Source organism: Drosophila montana, unplaced genomic scaffold, assembly GCF_035044405.1.
Source record: "Drosophila montana isolate Dmon_TW-CO22-7 unplaced genomic scaffold, ASM3504440v1 contig_2583_1, whole genome shotgun sequence".
Lineage (NCBI taxonomy): Eukaryota > Metazoa > Arthropoda > Insecta > Diptera > Drosophilidae > Drosophila > Drosophila montana.
The window spans coordinates 769,658-788,179 of NW_026997446.1; the positions used below are offsets into that span (position 1 = coordinate 769,658).

Sequence of the window (18,522 nt, forward strand, 5' to 3'; positions counted from 1 at the left end):
TTCAATTCTAATGCTGTTCAAATTGACAGTTAATAAGAAATAAATTAGTATTAATAATTCCGGTTTAGATACAAGAAACTGATTCGAGAATTTGTTTATTTCAAACAAGCTAAAAACATTTTCAATTATTTTTTCAATCCCTTTTGAAGATATTTCGAACTGGGCTAAATAATCTTAATTCTAATACGAGTTAAAATTTATATATTGCCTCGTTGTTTATTCTTAAACTAAGTGTGTAGGATCTTAAAAATGTCTGCAATTAATCAATCTTCAATATTCTTATTACTTATTACAAAAGTTTCTAATTTAAATATGTATACAGTACAGTATAATGTATTCTACTCCAAATTTCAAGCTTATCTTATTCGTGAATATTCTTAGATTCAGTTGAAAACGTCTAAAAAAAGTCTCAAATTATTAAACAAGAAATCGCAACTCATTCGCGAATGCTCTTAAATGAAGACCCAAAGTTTGAGTTTACTTCATTCTTGAATATCCTCAAATTAAGTCGAGAAGAACTTTAAAGGTTCTTGAGTTATTAATAAACATACTTTGCTGACAAATATTGAGCTTTGCTGTATTATGAATTTATGAATTTTTCTCTAAGTGCATAGGTAGTTAGATACTTAGATACGCTGACACTTTGACCAGTCGCGCGTTACATTCTTGAGTGCATTTCTTAGCAAAGTGCATCGAGATCGAGCAGCAAGCATTACAAGTTAATAAAAGTTTTTAGCTTGGACAACTGGCTGGGAGCGTCCATTGCTCCAGTGGGACAGCTCTCTGATGGGGCTTCATAAATTCGTACTTGAGCGGCCAAGTGTGACGAACGAGATTACTGAAATCTTCTGGAGCAGATCCATTTTTCATAGCCGGCAACTTTGGGCCAAGCGGCGAGCAGCGTGCATTGAGTTGTCTTCCAGCAACATTTGTATCCATGAGATACATTCTATGCCGAGTGTATGCATGTGTATCTATTTGTGTGTGCAGCAAATTGCTTTTGTCTTAGTTATTTGCTGTCATAATAGTTGCTGCTGCTGGCTTTGTACCTTTTCGCATTGTTGCCGCCATGCTTTGCTGCTCTAGTTATCACACTTGTTGTTGTTTGTCTGTAATCGGACATCAAAATGCGAAAATGATATTCTTACTGGCTCGCCCATTGTTGGCCAATCACAACAGACGGGCAAACAACAGACGGACTGGCAAAACAGAAGGCAAACCTATTGAATTATTCTTTGCATATTGCCACAAAGCTAGCTGCTAACGAGGGCCGTTTGCAAACAGTGTGACATATACGACAGGGTAGAGTAATTAAGTGCTATTCGATTTATCGATAAATATAAATATGAATAGGAGAGTGAAGCTATTAAGTTTTATCGATACATGGATATCAATAGCAGCAGACTATATAAAAGCCTGAAGAGCGCTGTTTGAAAGAATTGTGACAAATATGCCAGAGGAGAGTAATTAAGTGTTATCGGTTAATCGATAAATGAGAAATATGTGATAAGTAATAAAGTGTTATCGATACATCAATATACATCAAAATAAATATATTCGCAGCAGCGAATAATATAAAATCTGTTTCGTGATATTTATATTGCTGGTAATATGATGCCTTCATCTAACACTTTGAGCTGCTTGCATTTAAACTCTGTGATTATCGATAAATATGATATCGATTCAAATTCCAAAAATTATATATAAATAATGCTAGGAAAGAGGAATTTATTTGGATGTATTTTATATAAGGCAGCTTAGCAGTAACTGCCGCTGTTACAATTACAATTATTGGCACAAGAACAATCGATAAGTGTGCAATCGATAAATGTGTTATCGATAGGAACAACATGTGTTTTGAAATACAAATATTTATGGGATGCGGTATATGAGGATTAAGCTGAATTGTAAGCTAGCTAATTAAAGTAGACTTTGATACTATTTCAATATTGACATTTATCGATAGACAGTGAAAACTCTCCTAACGGAAACTACTATTAGACGAGCACAGCTCTGGGGCTGACATTTTCTCTCAAAGCATTATGGATCAAGACATTTGCCCTCTATTAGACGGACCCCTTTTGAGCGGACAAAAATGATTCGACTAACGCTCTCCGTCCAAGAGAGTTTTTTCCTAAATGTTATCGTTATATGGAACAGAAATAATAATAATAATAACCTTTCCAATTCTGAAAGAAATGAGGTGATATTTGTGTCTTAATGATGCTAATGCCTTACGTTATTTAGCTGTACCACCTCCATAATTTTCGATACGCACATAAGATATATCGATACCAAACGGAATTATTTTTAACTTACAAAAGCAATTATCACATTGAATTGCTTTACAAAAGTCATCTGCCCCAGGGCTAAGAAGAAGCCCAATATATGGGCAGAGTGACGCACTTGCAGGCATCGAGCCAAATGTGGCTAATAAATGTGTTTGCAAATTTCTTGCACAATTTATAGGCATAAATTACAAAGCGAACAATCCAAATTATAACCCGAAACAAGGAAACCAGAAAAGCGAGCGAACAGAGTGAAATAATAAGATACAGAAAATATGTTTAACGAACAAAAAGCAATTGTCACATAAACCGACTGTCTCACGTAACGGCCATAAATACAGGCGCAGCGCTGGCGAAAATAATGCGAGGTTAACGCTGCGTATGAGTTATATTCGGTGTTGTAATGCGGCGCGAGAAATGCGACAGCAACAACAACAACGACGAGCACAATAAATAAAGTGTAACATATGCAAATGATGATGAGAACCGCGCTCGCGATATCGTTTGCCGACGACTTCGATGATGTCCTTGGCCTGCCGCAAATGAATATGCAAAACGCCAGCAGCAGCAGCAGGTGGCAGGTGGCAGGAGGGCGTCGCCTCGGCCGAGTCGATGACAGTGCGATAACGATAACTCAGCACGTCACGGGCATTGTTGGCCACAGCAGGAACATTGCAGTCGGTCTGCAGGTAACTCAGCAAGAGACTACCTTGTAATTGGGTGCGACTGTAAGATCCAGTGGGCAGGGCCGTGACATAAAGATATATCGATTACTGCGGAGACAGGCCTTTATTTTTGGCTACTGCTTTATTTTTAGCTCCTGCTTAAGACACTCAGAAAGAGGACTCTGATCTGCTCGCTTTTCATTGCTTGACGCTTGTAATTCCCAACAAGTTAAAGCTGCAACAAGCATAAGGCTTTTGTCAAGCTAGAGTCAAAAGCAAAGGCTGCAGATGCTAGAAGCTGAAGTACAATGGCTTTCACTCAAGCAGGAACATTAGGCGTCAAACGAATATACCCGCATCTCTCATAATAAACAGAGTATAGCAACAAAAAAAGTGCAAGCCGTAAAAGTATTCGTAATTGTTACCAATTTCAGTCGCGTTGCCAACACTCGAACTGCTGAAAACTGAAAACTGAAAACTTTATCGAGCGCTGTTGTCATCAAAGCCAGCAGCCACGCTCGACACGCCCGCACAGGGCGACAATAAAACAAAAAGGCGAGCAGCAACAGCAACAACAACAGCAGCAAACGGCAGCAGCAACAACAGCAACAGCAGCAACAGACGGCAGCAACAGACACGTCAACAACATGCGGCGACAACGACAGCGACAACAGCAGCAGCAGCACGAAGCAGCAGCAGCAACTCGCTCATGTTGTCAATTGTAGAATTCCCAGGCAACACACACACAACACACACACACACACTTACAGACACCTACAACACACACACATGTGGCTGGTGCAAAGTTTTTTAATAAAATTAAATTTAATGCTGCCAAATGCTGAGCGCTTGGTTTGTTCGGTTTCATTTTGCAGCAAATTGCATTGCAGACGCCGGCAACAACGACAACAACAGCAACAACAACAACAACAACGAGGAGGAGGACAACCCCAGCAACATGTGAGGCGAGCAACAACCACGAATGCAAATGAGCTACAAATGCTATGCAATGCATGCATAAAAAATGAAAACGCTTTAAATTGCAGCCCGTAGATGCCGCATGCCACATGCCGCATGTTGCATGCCGCATGTTGCCTGCTGCCTGCTGCCAGGCAACACACCAATATATGCGAGAGTCAAACAGGCCGCAAGCAGCGAGGCTGGCATTAAGTATCCATAAGTTGTGCCATTTTGCCGTAACGCCTCGGCAGAGCGCGACATTTGAGCCCTCCCTCGCGCAAATATGAGATTAAATATTGTAAATGCCAAAGTTATAGACAGGCGGTGCACAGAGCAACAACAACAGCAACAACAACAACAGCAACAACAACAACAAGCAGCGGCAACAATGCAACCAACAGCTGAAAAGTAAGCCAGTTTGCCAGCCAGCTCCACTTTCAGCCCGAGACGGGCAGCAAGCGGCATTTGTGGCCAACAACGACAAGCGCCCACGCCCACAACAGACACAGAAATGGGCTGAAAAGAAACAAGCTACAAACAGTTAACTTTCAACTGGCGAAGATTAAATACTCTGGCTAATATAGCTATATATAGCAGAGAAGGACTAAATGATTTGTGCCTAAGTAAAGGGATTAAACGCCCATGATAACCAACTAATGTTATAGTTAAAAGGTAAATAATAGATTGCGGGCAAAGCCGGGTGATTTCCTCCAATGCTGCATACAGCTTATAAGTATGCCATTTGGATTGGACTTTCTGTCAGGGCTCTACTTCCCTAAATTTTCACTAATGGTTCGGTTCACAGTTAAAGCCAATTCCCGGATTCGATTCGGATTGGATTCGATAATCTGATTTATAACAGTTGTGCAGCCAGGTTTTGGTTCAAACTCTGGTTCACATTTCTTACAAATGATCTGGTTCTGCCTTAAATTCAACTGTTATTTATCCAACTTGTTCTGTTGAAGTTTCTCCGAGAGGAAGCTCAAAATCGTTTGCCCTAAAAAAAAAACCCTGTTTTGCTTTCTATACTATAGCAAGTATATGATATAGCAGTCCGATGTTAAAGGACTGTTACTCACATGTTAATGATCGCTGTAAACCCTTTGAATAACAGCAGGAAAGTTTGCTTAGTTAACAGACTTCACCTCCCCCTGGTCTAGCTGCTTAGACACAAACTTTCTTCTTCTTTTTAACAATCATATAATTTATCTTTCTTCTTAATTAATTGTTTTAATTTATAATTTTAATTATAATTTATCTTCCTTTACTACAAGTGCATTATGAACTCTAGGTTTTCTATTTTCTAGTTTTAATTAATCCCAATGCTACAAGACAGATTGCAAAAACAAAGTAATAACTGCAAAAGCAATATGTCTATGCTGGGATTGTAGTAAAGTGCTTCATTGTTGAGTTTGGCTTACGTGTTTTGAGAAAACATAAAGTTGAGCATATGAAAACACTTTTCTAGCAGCTTAATGATATAATATTCCTGCATCGACCCGATAAGAAATACTATAGCAAAGAGACTTCATATGGTAACAAACAGGACGACATATCGCCCCGTCTGTTGTTACCTGCAAATATATACTTTAAGGTATTGTAGTTGGCTTTTCTTCGGAATACCCTCTCCTAGGGTATTTTTAGAGGCATTTGCGGCCACACCTTAAAGCTGCTGTGGAACATGGCTGACTTCAACAACAGCAACAACAGGTTCAGGCCAAACGAATTTCAGGCCAAACAAACCACAACTAAAATGCCACATGGTACGCCCTGTGGGAGCATTGTCGGGCATCGCTTTTCGGGCTCAGTGCAATTATGGCCAAATTGGATATACCTTCAAGTAGGCATTATTCATATGGCTGTCACACGCAATGCGCAGAGCGCCGATTCTGTTTGCATTCCCCTTGATTTATTGGTCAGCACTTTCTCCCTCCCCCCTCTCTCTCTGTGGGTCTGGCCAACAATCTGGTCAGCTGTTTGGCTGCAGAAAAACATTTTCAATTTAATTGCCAGCAACACCTTGAAAAAAATGCGCATATTTTAATTATAACAAGTTTCGTTATAGACAACAGCGAGGGGTGAGGGGGGGAGGGGCAAACAGACCAAAATGTCGCAGCGACAACAACAACAGCAACACGAAGCAGGCAAAGCCAATGAGAGACCACTAAAAAGTAATTGTAGTTAAATGTCAAAGCGACAATTGTTGCTGTTGCTGTTGTTGTTGTTGCTGGCGTTGGCAACTGAAATGTTCATAAAGTGAATGGCACAAGCAGCACAACTGTAACAGACACCGCAGCAACAACAACAACAACAACGACAACAACGACAACAACGACAACAACGACAACAACAATGACAACTTCAGTAACAACTGAAAGGTGGGCGGCAGGTCGCTCGGCCGCTTGTTATACCCTACATCCATGTAAAATGTGTAAAAAGGGTATAACATGCTTGTGCCAAAGTACGTAACAGGCAGAAGAAGAGAACATTGAATCCTTTCAATATTTAAGTATACAACTGCTCAGCAGCCACAGCTAAAGAACTTATGTAGATTTCCTGTTTTTAAATAAATCTTTTTCTATCGATAGTTTCTATCGTTCCCCCAAAAATAAATAAGACAAGTCAAGATCCGGCCTCATTTTGGAACATATTTTTAGTAGCATACGCAGATCAAGTTAATATCAACCTATCGAGAACTTATACCCACTTCTCAGTAATCGATAATTATCGATCTTCAGCCTCTCTCTTTTGTAGATGTTGTGCAAGTTGAGAGAATGTTATGTTATGTTCTCATTTTTATGAATAAACATTATTATATCGATCACTTCCCTTGTTCCTCGAAAATCGATCAGAAATATCGATATCCATCCACATTTTCAAGCCTAGCTTTCAGATATAAGAGCTTGGTATCTCTGTTGACTTGTAGCATAGACAGATAAAGTCTATATCAAGCTATCGATTTTTCGGAAATCGATCAATTTTCTTTGATCTATCCAAACATTCAAGCCTAGCTTAAGTCTCTGATATAAGAGCTTTTTGTCTAGATTTTCAATTTACCATGCACAAATCAAATTTATATACAATTCTCATCAATGTTTACTACTGTTTCTTCACAATTGAGAAATATCTATCTTCAGCATTGTTTAGTTCATGACTCGGGCACCATGAGGGCTATGGCCTCAAAATTTGGCTAGTGATTGATCGTCTGATTGAATGCCTCCATCTCGCTTGGTAAGAGTTCATGTTAGGGCCTTTTCTTTGAGCACCCAACATTTCGTTACGAGAGAAACTTAGCAGTGACACAATTGAAAGCTGTTATTTTCCACACCTTGTTCGGAATTGAGTATAGGGTAACCGCTAGTCTGACACGCTCGACGACCCGCCCGGGCAATCGGTTCAAGTAATAGACTGCTGTAGCTAAATGAGGCTTAGCTCGCAATGACCACGAACGGACCGTGTTGGCGCTCAATGATGGAAACGGCGCCGAAGACGTTGGCAAAGAGTGAAGGAGAAGGGCAAAGTGTAAAGGGGGAACACCTTGGCCCATGCCCGGTTGAAGACTGAATTCGTTGCTGCTGAAATTGTGTGACAAATCGACAAATTGCAGCCGATGTCAACGAGGCGGCACGAGGTTCAAGGCGGGGGCAGATTGTTTGGGCGGAGGGGGGGGGAGGGGTGGGGGGTGCCTTGTGGACCTGTGCGACAGCTTGGAATCACAATCTTAGACCAAGACTAAATATGCTAATTATGCGTTAATAAGCAGTCTGGGCACAGCCTGCTGCTGCCTAACGGGGCGTGACATGCGGCCCGAAGTTGTCTATGTAACTGTTGCAGGTATTTGGTGCCAGATACATGGCACATACACTCAGCGAAAAAAGTTAAACCAAATAGAAACATTGTCGAAATCTAGACTAGGGTTGACATTGCTTAGCTTGAGCACAAAATTCGTATTGCACCAGAATTAAAAACAATACTCAAATAAATAATTGTAATACTGGTTTTTAGTATGCTTAAAGCTTATTTTAAGCATACAAAATCTTGATTTAGGATTATAGCAATTATTTTAAACCAGTTTTAAGAACTTTTTGCCTGATTCCAAAATAACTAAAGTTTCTTGTTGCTTGTTTTAAGTATACAAATTCCTATTATAAGTATATGGCACTTCATTTAAGTCATTTTTAATAACATTTTTGCTTAGTTCCCCAGTTCTTAACACGTAAATCTTCGGAGAAATATATTCAAATTACGAACATTTTAAGTATCAAAATTCTTGTTTTAAGTATCTCGTACCTAATCTCAACCACTTTCAATAACTTTTTGCTTAATTGCGAAATAATTAACCCAAAAATCTCAAGTAGAGTACAAAAAAATTCTTTACCTTATGCCTATTTCAAGTATACAACATCTTTTTAAAGGTATATGGTATTTAACTCGAGACGTTTTCATGAACTTTCTGCCCAATCCCGTAAATTGAACCACATAAATGTCAAATAATGTAATTCTTCACAGAGACATGCTTCATTTAAGAATATTTCACGCTTATTTTGAGTATTCAAATGCTTCTTTTAAGTATGAAAAACTTGATTTAAGTCATTCTTTCTTGCTTTCTGGAATCGAGACAGCTTCATAAATTAGCTAAGTATAGTGAAGAGCTCGACCTCGGTCAGATTACAATTAAGAACAAAGTATTTCTCGCAGTGCATGTTTATATAAGTTTATGTACTGTTACTGGTCTGAGATAATTTGCAGCTCGGTTGGCTCTTTGCCGTTTGCCGTTTGCCATTTGCCGCGACGGCCCACAGAATCATTGCGAAAATTTCTTGCCGCGGGGCCTTTTAGCTTTAATTATGAACAATCAGTTGTTGCGATTGCTTTGGCTGTTATTGTTGTCGCCGTTTTTTTTTTTTTTGTGGCCGTTTCTAGCTGCACGTCAATCAAAGGCGCTCAAGTCGTGATTTGATGATTTTGTTGTTATTGCTGCTGCTGCTATTTTTGCCAGGCCACAAAATGCCCATTTGTCAAGAGCAGAACAGCTCTAAGCCCAGCTGTCCTTCAATCGGATATCTGCGGCGATATCTGAGCCGGGTCGAGTTGAGTTGCGACTTTTATAATGCCATGAAATGAAAACAAAGCATTTAATGTTATATAAATACACGGATTATGGCCGGATTTAGGCGTTGAGAGCGGTCCAATTGCGGAATCAATCAAAACCAGCACGAAAAGTATCGAAATAAAATATTTGTTGTTCTTCTCGTTCTTGTTGCATAAACTCATAAAGATTAATTAAAGTCCAATTTTCTTTATTTATTTGCCGTTTTTTTTTTGGTATTTTGTTATTGTGGCCCAGCAAAAGTTTCGTATTTACTTTTGGCTTGGGCTCGACAAGAGTTCAAAAATTTATGCCCACAAAAGAATCTCAGGAATTTTTGGTGGCCCAAAAGCGCTGCCAATATCTAATGCCTGCTGCTTAAATATATATGTTTATGTGCACATATTTAATTTAGACAATTATTGAATTGGGAATGATATTTGCAATTATTTCAAACGCTGGCGCCAGCCGCACGAAGCGAGAAACAGCCTGCGCCAGACTTTGGCCCGAATGTGTTTGAGGCTCGAGTTTTATTACAACATTTTGGCCACATAAATTCAACAATGTCAAGTTATAAATTTTGCAGCTCCAAGAGGCCAGCAACAACAACAACAACAGCAACAAAAAATTGCTCGCTGTTAACGTTGACTGCTCTTTATTTATATCGTGACTTTGTTGTTAGTTGCTAACTTTTTCTGTGCATACACTTCCCGAGGGTCTCATCACTTTCGCACCGCGCACGTAACTTAATCAAAGTGCGATTCACCATATTATTTATGTGTAAGTGCAGCTAACTGAGCCGGTTTGAGCTTCACTTTATTGCAGCTGCTATTTTTAGGTTCCATTCTGTACGGAATATATATACTAAGCCATAATTATTATAGTTTACATCATAGAATATGGCTTAAAACTATAAGCTTAGCTTTGTCAATGCAATTAGAAATTACGGCAGCAATGCAAAGTGCATATTCTTTTCAGGGATTTGAACCAGCAACCTCTCTTTAGTATCTTTGCCTAAATCTATTTATTAGATCAAAATCTGTTTATTTAACCCCGATAAATATACTGTACATATATATGTATACTATTCAGACCTTTATGAGAAATTGTATTGCTTTAAGAGATTCGAACCGGTAACCTTCTTTAAGCTTCTTCACCTAAATCACGGTAAGATTTATATCAGCTCAAAATCGGTTTGTTCAACCCCGATAAGTATATACTATTCGGTATCTTTATCTTTACAAGATTCGAACCAGTAACCTGCATTGAGAGTCTTTGCAGTACATCTTATATAACAACAAAATCGGTTCACTTTGGGCTTTGCTGGACTCGACATTCGCTGAAATGTTTATGTGATAAACAGATTTAATTTTAGCTTATCCAATTTTAATCGCTTTGCTTTAACAGTGAGTGCATTAAGTCTTCGTCTAGAGTTAGTTTCTAGTGCTTTCTTGTTTTGCAGTGTGTTTAAATCAACTCTGATCTTTGCGCTCTCTTCAGCTGCTGCTGCTATTGCTGCTGTTGCTGTTTGGTGCTGTTTGGCACTTTGATTTCGTTACTTTGACTTTGGTTAATTTATGCAGCGAACTTGTTTCGGTTTCTCATGGCGCTACAAAGCGGTCGGCCATAGACACATATATATATATATGTATATTTAAAATACCTATATATAGTATATATATATATATTTTATATATTTAAATTTGATTGTGGCGCTGCGTTTTTTAATTGCATTTGCAATTTCTAATTAAGTTGTTGACCACAAAAAAAAAACCAATATTTTTGCAACTGGTTAGCCTAGCCAACCCCCTCTCCCCCCTCCCTCAACACCTCTCCACCCTGGAGCTTCATCTTTTTTGGTTTTGCTTTGCCGTTAACATGAAATTCATTTTTTGCTCAGCTTTTTAGCCATTTACTTTTGTTCAATGCAAACGACTTTTTTTGCATATTTCGCTTTGCAGCCAAGTCGAAATCTGAGTCCAAGTCGGAGAAGTTTACATTTTGCCTTTGTGCGGCATTTGCTGATTCAGCTACCTAGTTTTTTTTTTTGCTTCTCTCTCCATTTTTACTGGGGCTTAAGCTTCTCCACTTTTTGAATAGACCATCAAATTAACAAGTTTTGGCAAATAATATGCAAGTGCTAAGCGTTTCCAGTGCAGAATCTTATCACAGTATTTATTGACAAAATGTTTATTGACCATTTTTTTCGATGACCCAAATCGCTCGCTTCGCTTATGACCAGTTTTTTTTTGGCTATGTCGCAGCTTTGAGTTCGGGAATATATTTATATTTTCTGACTATTATTCTGATTCATATTTAGACCTATTTTCTATATTCTTCAAGTTGTATTTTCTTTTAACAAAAAAGTTTGTCTGTCTCACATTTTTTCTCCCTTTTAGAAATATTGCGTGTCTTTTTAATATTAATTCTCTACTTTTTAGACAATTTTCTACTTTTGAAAATATTGCGAATATTTCTAGAATTTTTGTGAAATGTATCCTAAAAGAACATATACCATAACTTTTTTTGCATATTTTATTACTCTTCGGATATTTTTTTGCCGTCTCAGAAATATTGACATGTTTTTAGAATATTTTTCATAAAAAAACAAACAATCGCCTTGGAATGGCAATATTTTTGAATAGAGCATAAAAAGTGAAATATTTCTTGGTGCAGAATATTTATTGACAAAATATTCTCTACGCCTTGGCTGCGCCGCAGCTCTGATTTCAGATATACATTTTTGCCATTTGACAATTATTCTGATAAATATTTAAAACATTTTTCTATTTTCTTGAAAACTTTTTCTGCTTTTAGCAAAAATGTTTACCCTTCAGACACATTTATTCTCCCTTTTAGAAATGTTGCAAGTTTTGTTAGAATATATTTCTAATAAACAAAGCCAATTGCATTGGAATTTTAGAGAGACTTTGGGTTCAATTTTTCTGAGAATTTTTTTAAATATGGAGTAAAAAGACAATTATTTCTTGTTGCATAATCTTAGAGTTTTTATTTACAAAATGTTTATGTACAATTTTTTGTTGACGTCCCTCGCCCAACCTTTCTCCTCTCTTATGGCTACACTTCTCCTCTTGACTCTTCCTCTCATGACTTCAGCTTCTTGGCTTGCTTGCGCAGCTTTGAAACATTGTGCCGCAGCTTGCGCTTGAAGAGCAGCTCCCGGTTGACCGCTTTGAGATCGTCCATGCTGCAGCTCTTGAGGTTGCGCACCGTTCGCGAGATGAGCTCGTCCGTGATCTCGATCTTGGTGCGGGACAGGCGCAGCTGGCGTGCATTCCGTCTGGCCAGCTCCACGCGGTACAGGAACAAATGGTACGAGACGGTTGGCTTCAGCATCTTGTCGTGCTCCATTTTTGTCCAAGTTGTTGCTGTTGCTTTGCTTGCCGTTGATCAAGTGTGTACCAATGTCGCATTGAACCCGGTTTATATGTGACTCGATTCTACCTGGGTGCTACCTGTGCCAGTGCTACCTGTACCTGTAACTGTGCCTGGTCTCAGGTCGGGCAACTGTAAATATTTGTGCAAAAATATTTCGTCGCTTAATCCGGCCTAATCCACTTTGAACGCTAACCGTTTGGTTTACCAGCCATAACACACACTTATATCCATATCCATATGCAAATGCAAATACAAATAAGCGCAAAAGCCAGCTGCCAGTTGAATGCAGCGAGGCATGAACGAACTTGTCGCGCCGCGCCGGCAACGGGGCAACGTTGAGAAACAGGTCACTACCCCAGATGATATGGCAGCTATATGAAGAGCTTGAAGGAGTAAGCAAAGCAAACGGAACCAGTCTTTCAATTGTAAAGCAATTTATTTGATAATTGACATTGATCCACATTTCTGTCATATTCATTATACGAAGTGCAACATAAGCTGCCTCTGGAATTGTGGGTCAATAAAATAATGTTTATCCAAAACAGATGATATGTCATCTAGATAAGGAAGAACTTGAAAGAGTAAGCAAAGTAAGCAGACCCATATAAAAAATTGTCATTGATCCATATTGCATATTGCTGTCATATTCATTATACGAATTGCAAGATTAGTTGCCAATGGAATTAATATTTGTCTAAAAAAGATGATATGTCATCTATATAAGGAAGAACTTGAACTAAAGTAAAGAAGGCGGACCCAGTCTTTTAGTTGTATATCAATTTATATGAAAATTGTGTTTGATCCATTTTCCATATTCTACCATATTATGTAATATTCATTATACGAAGTGCAACATTAGCTGCTTTTGTAATTGCGGGTCAATTACATAATGTTTATCCAAAACACAATTCATATGTCATCTGTATTAAGTAGAAGTTGAAAGAGTAAGCAAAGTATGCAGTCCTTCAGTTGTACTTTATATATCCATATTCCATTTATTGATCCATATTCCATATTCTATTAAAATCATTATTCGAAGCCTTGAAAATATCATTAAAATCAGTTAATGAAAACTTGAGTAATTTCCGGGATTAACATTTAATTTCCGGAATCTATGTATACTATACATACATGCTCGTTTCTTAAAGTTAAGATATTTGGGAATTGATTGGCAAGTGCGTGAAGTAAGCCATTGTATACCCTGTATGCATCATTTTCCGAGCTCTTTGCAAAAGAATACACCCATTATCTTGAGTATTTAAGTATCATACTCGAATTAATAAGAATATCATGCACATGAAGATAGTCAAGTTGTATCCCTATTTGGTTGAATACGGTTTTGATATATTTACACTTTGAGCGGAAGTTCCAAGTTCTGCAATAACTAAAGTTTTCAATTAACGAGCGTTCACTGTACTGTCATAGCTAATGATTCAATTAACGAGCGTTCACTGTACTCTGCCATTACTTATGCTTTTTGTCAGCTTGAGTTTGAGTTTGAGTTCGAGTTCGTGTTCGTTTTTCCTTTTTTGGTAACATTCTTGAAATTTGTTTGTTTAGGTGCTTTTGCTGCTGTCATATTCACGTGTGTTTCCATGTGTCGCATCTTGCGGCTCATTAGCATAGCCATTGTGAGAGTCAAAAAAAATGTTCTAGAACTTGCACAGAACTCGCGTGAAATTCCCGATGCCTTTTGTGCACTTAACAACTTCCAGGTAATTCATTAAAGCGCGTCATAATGAAATATGCAAGTGCCTGCCGGGCAGAGGGTGTTGGCCAGAGGACAGTCGGGTCACAAATGGCATAATCCTTTTATAATTGCCAGCCAGTAGCGGGAATGTAGAAAAACAAAAGGATGTTCGCAGCCGGATTAAGAACTTGGGAAAGACCACGCGCCGGCTTAAGCAAATGCGACGCATCAGCGTTTTATGAGCGCTTGCCTCACCCGACATTGCATTGCCTAAAGGCGCGGCCGGCGGGTCAGGTAACAAGAGGTCAAAGCCAAAATTGAAGTGCGACCGCGAAGCGAGCCATCGATGCGGACAGCAATAGCTGCGTTTGACAGCTCGCAGACAGCTTCCAATTCAACGCGCTCAACGCTCGCCACGCCACTTGATCAGCTAAGGGGGGAGAGGGGAGGGGGAGAGGGGAAGGGGATGGGACACAGGGCAGCGGAGTTGTGCGTGTTCAGGCATCCAAATTTATCGGTCAGCTGCTGCTCAATCACAATTAGAATCAAGACAACCGAAAAGCACTTGAGAGTGCCCAGCTAGGAGATACCCCGTACAAGCTGAACCTGCTTCTTTCTTTCTTCTATACCTACACACACACAGAGACAGACACGAATTTACGCAGCAACTGCTTCTTCTTCCTTTTCTGCTTCTTCCTCTAGTTGCACACACCTTGTTTATAGGAAATGAAGTCTCGATTAACTTCGGTATTTGAAGTCCGATCTTTATGAAAATTTCAGGATTCAAATATGGCACTCAATAGAGTGTGTATACCAAAGCTCTGACATTAGGAATCAATTGTTCTTTACGAATTTTGGTAAATGAGGGAGATATGCCAAAAGCGACTTAAATGGGGGAGTTATCCAAGGAGCGACTATGTTCTAACAAACATGTATTCTATATACTATGCTTAGATAGGGGTGGTATGCAAAAAGCGCTTTCGTCCTAATATATATGTGTATACTATATATACTAAAATGGGGGAGGTATAAAAAATGACACTTTGCCCTAATTCATATGTATACTATATACCATACACTATACTAAGCTTGAATGCAAAGTTCGATTTATCAAGCTCTTACAATCTTCGACTTATGCTAAGAAGATAACCTTTATGTAACTGAAAATGGGAGGAGATATCGAATCAAGTCGTTCTGCTTATGTTAAATGAGAATAGCTTTTGTAGTGTCCGATTGCGACTCCGCTCGTCATTCCGACCAAAAATATATGTACTCTATGGTATAATAGTAATATGTCTGCAGCTTTTGTAGTTTCCCAAAGCAACTCATGCCCATCTGACCCATAACATATGTACTCTATGGAACTGGAAATGCCTTCTTCTGCTTGTTTACATATATTACCCAATACCCTTTTCATTCATTTTGAATGGGTTCGGGCGATTGCTCTTTTCATATTTTCATTATGAGGGATTTTTCAGATTTTTGTAGGTCGTTTATCGTCTTTTTTTTCGTTTTCTGCTTTGTTTGCGCCTCGCGGGCCCTGCATTTAGCGCCACAAAATGAGCAGAGTATCATAATGGATGTATTTATACATATATGAGCATTGCGGGGCATGCAGACGGCACAGCATAAGCATTAGCATAATATGTAGGAAAGAATTTGTAGCTTTGGATAGCTGCACTTTAAATACCCTGACGCATATGTAGCATATGCCATATATCTAGCAATCTCTACTTTTGTGGCATGAGTTTGTAAATCTCATTAGAATTTCTCGAACTTTCTATAGAGTATATTTTGCGTGCCACAATAAATTGCTTCCAAGCAACTCTCAATACTGGGAGACTCTATGTGAAGGGCATTTATATTTATTTTAAAATATTTAAAGCTTAAGCGCCCTGCCGAACTTTCACTGACAGAGCTCGATGTGGGCTTTACGTAGTTATAATTGTTATTGTTGTTAAGGTTATTATCGTTGTCGTTGTTGTTGTTGCTGTTGTTGTTGAATGCAGCTGAGCACATTTAGAAGAATTTTTGACAAGTCGCAGCGCTTAGCGCTTTGAGTGAAAGACAAACAATAGCGAAGGAATTTTCACTTTTCTTTGGCACACATTTTAACATAATTAACCTAAAGTTTTTAGTTAAAATGCGCATTTCGAGCACTTCGCATCGGCAGCTCAATTAAATTAAGTGCAAATAATAATTATGCGCAAAGTTATTTTCAAATGTTAGCCCTAACCGTGGAGGGGGACGAAGAGAGAGGGGGATCAGACGGCTCGAAGATTCGTTCATAAATAAATATTTAATAAGCACTCCGTGGAAGAGGGTCAGAATGTATTTCTGCAAAAATTAAAGCACATTTATTAGGCCAAGGGCTACACAGACTTGGAAGTAGTTCAAGAGAATTAATTAGCTGGGCTAATGAAAAATTTAAGTCGATTTAATAAGCGCCAAAGCCTGGAAATGGATGGAAGGGGGCGTATTACAAGTGTGCGCTGGGCAAAGGGAAGGAAGGGAGAATTTCTCCAATGTTTATATATATTCTGGATCTGCCTTGATTTTTGGTATATGGCCACATTTGATAGTCAAATGTAAGCTTGGAAATTTTCATTAAAGTCAGACAATGAAAACTCGAGTTATTAACGAATGAAAATTCAATACTTGATAGCAAGGGGAATATATGTGAATCTAGGGTATCTATAAGTGCCCCACTCTTCCTTTTACAACTACAATTTACCACGCGCTAAAGCCAAGCACTTTCTAGACAGCTTGGCATATTTATACAAAGGTCGAGTCATAAATTGTTGCTGCTGCTGCTGTTCAACGAAAATTCAGTCAAGACAAACAAATCAAAGGCAACCTTTGCAAGGGACGTCAAACAACATTTAACAACATTTGCAACAGAAGCCAGAGCCAGAGCCAGAGAAAGAGAAAGAGCAATTGTGGGTTTTACCTAGGCAACAACAATCTGGAGATTCGATAAGACGGCGTCGCACTTTGACACCAGGTAATTACGCGATTCGCGCACAGGTCGACAGTGGAGAGAAGCCATTGTCCAGTTGCGGCAACAGGTAGCTACAGGCGCCTCCCCCTGCGGCCCAGATATAAATAATCCTGGTAAAGTACAAGAGGACATCATTCACAGCTCGAACTGCCAAGCAGTCACAGCCACAACTGGACTTCTCGTAGCCCAAACAATCGCCATGGAAAGCCAACGCAACAACAACAACAACAACAGTCAGAATCGTCGAGGCGCACGTCCGAGCGTCGGCTATTTGCTGTTCCAGTATCAGAGCGAGCTGACCCGGAGGCATGCGGAGCCGACGCGCTTGTCGCGCACCAAAATCCACATCATCGACGGCCTCGTCTCGCGCACCATACGCCAGCTGAAGCACTGCAGCGTCGAGGAGCTGCAGGCCTGCAAGCGGGAGCTCGTCTACAAGGAGCAGCTGCGCGACGAGCTGCGCACCATGCGGCGCCGCAAGAGCTCCAGCTTCAGCTTGAGTTCCAGTTCAAGTTCCAGTCTCGCATCCGGCTCAGCTGATCATCCGTCGGCCGTGAGAAAGGCACCCAACACGCCGCCCAAGCCACGTGTCGCGTTTCAAACGAAAGTAACCATCTTTGGCCCGGAAATATTTGTCTAGATTTACGACATTTGTATTTTATTTTTATTATTGTGCATTGAGTTCCAGTTTTGTATTTTGACCTTAATTGTTGACGATTAAAAATCAAAGAATTTCAAGTTGAAAATAAGAGCAACAAAATCTTTGCAATTACTAAACAGGAAAGAGTAGAAGCTCGCTCTTCTTTCCGGTTGACGACGAATGAATACTCTATGCCTTATGTGGTGTAAAGTTAATCCCAATCTTTGTCATACTTTTGATCCAACTCTCTCCCTTTGAAGAGCTTACACTTTGTCTTTGAGGAGACCTTTCAGATAATAGCAAACAGTTCTCTTCTCTAAAACAGGAAATATGATATTCTTTTCCGGTTGACAACGATTAGATACTCTATATCATATATAGATTGATAGATAATCCCAATCTTTTGTATACCTTTGATCTAACTATCTCCTTTTAAAGAAACAAAGCCTTGTGTGTTCATTAAGAAGAGGAAAGAAGAGAGAATCTCTTTCCGGTTGACGACGATTAGATACTCTATATCTTATCTTATGTGGGGTTTAGTTTTAGTTAATCCCAATCTCTTTTATACCTTTGAACCAAGTATCCCCCCTTGGAAGGGCTAAGATCTTGTATAGAGAGAGCCTTCACTTTGTGGAAGAATCTCACCTTCCATGCGTGACACACTTCATGACAATATTGAAATACCCCCAGCATAGGGTATTGCAAATGTCAATTACAGCTCTCTGTGTTGTTGTAGGAGTGGAAATTCCTGTTCTGAAAGCCAGTTTCGTCTAGGCTAACTGAAAAAAAA

At 39.2% G+C, this 18,522-nt stretch overlaps 2 protein-coding genes and 1 long non-coding RNA gene across 3 annotated transcripts in view; 1 reads left to right on the top strand and 2 right to left on the bottom strand.

Moving 5' to 3' along the window:
- Positions 1 to 18,522, bottom strand: part of LOC135429083 (uncharacterized) — a 114,196-nt gene that overhangs the window by 94,200 nt on the left and 1,474 nt on the right. The window lies entirely within an intron of this gene.
- On the bottom strand, positions 12,108 to 12,382 carry LOC135429049 (uncharacterized). Its single transcript, XM_064683224.1, has one exon. It carries the CDS (start codon positions 12,372 to 12,374, stop codon positions 12,108 to 12,110), a length of 267 nt encoding a protein of 88 aa, XP_064539294.1. The 5' UTR covers positions 12,375 to 12,382.
- LOC135429082 (uncharacterized) lies at positions 16,931 to 17,852 on the top strand. The gene is made up of 2 exons (XM_064683270.1): positions 16,931 to 17,095; positions 17,234 to 17,852. The coding sequence occupies exon 2, from the start codon at positions 17,292 to 17,294 to the stop codon at positions 17,730 to 17,732; it is 441 nt and encodes a 146-aa protein (XP_064539340.1). The 5' UTR covers positions 16,931 to 17,095; positions 17,234 to 17,291; the 3' UTR covers positions 17,733 to 17,852.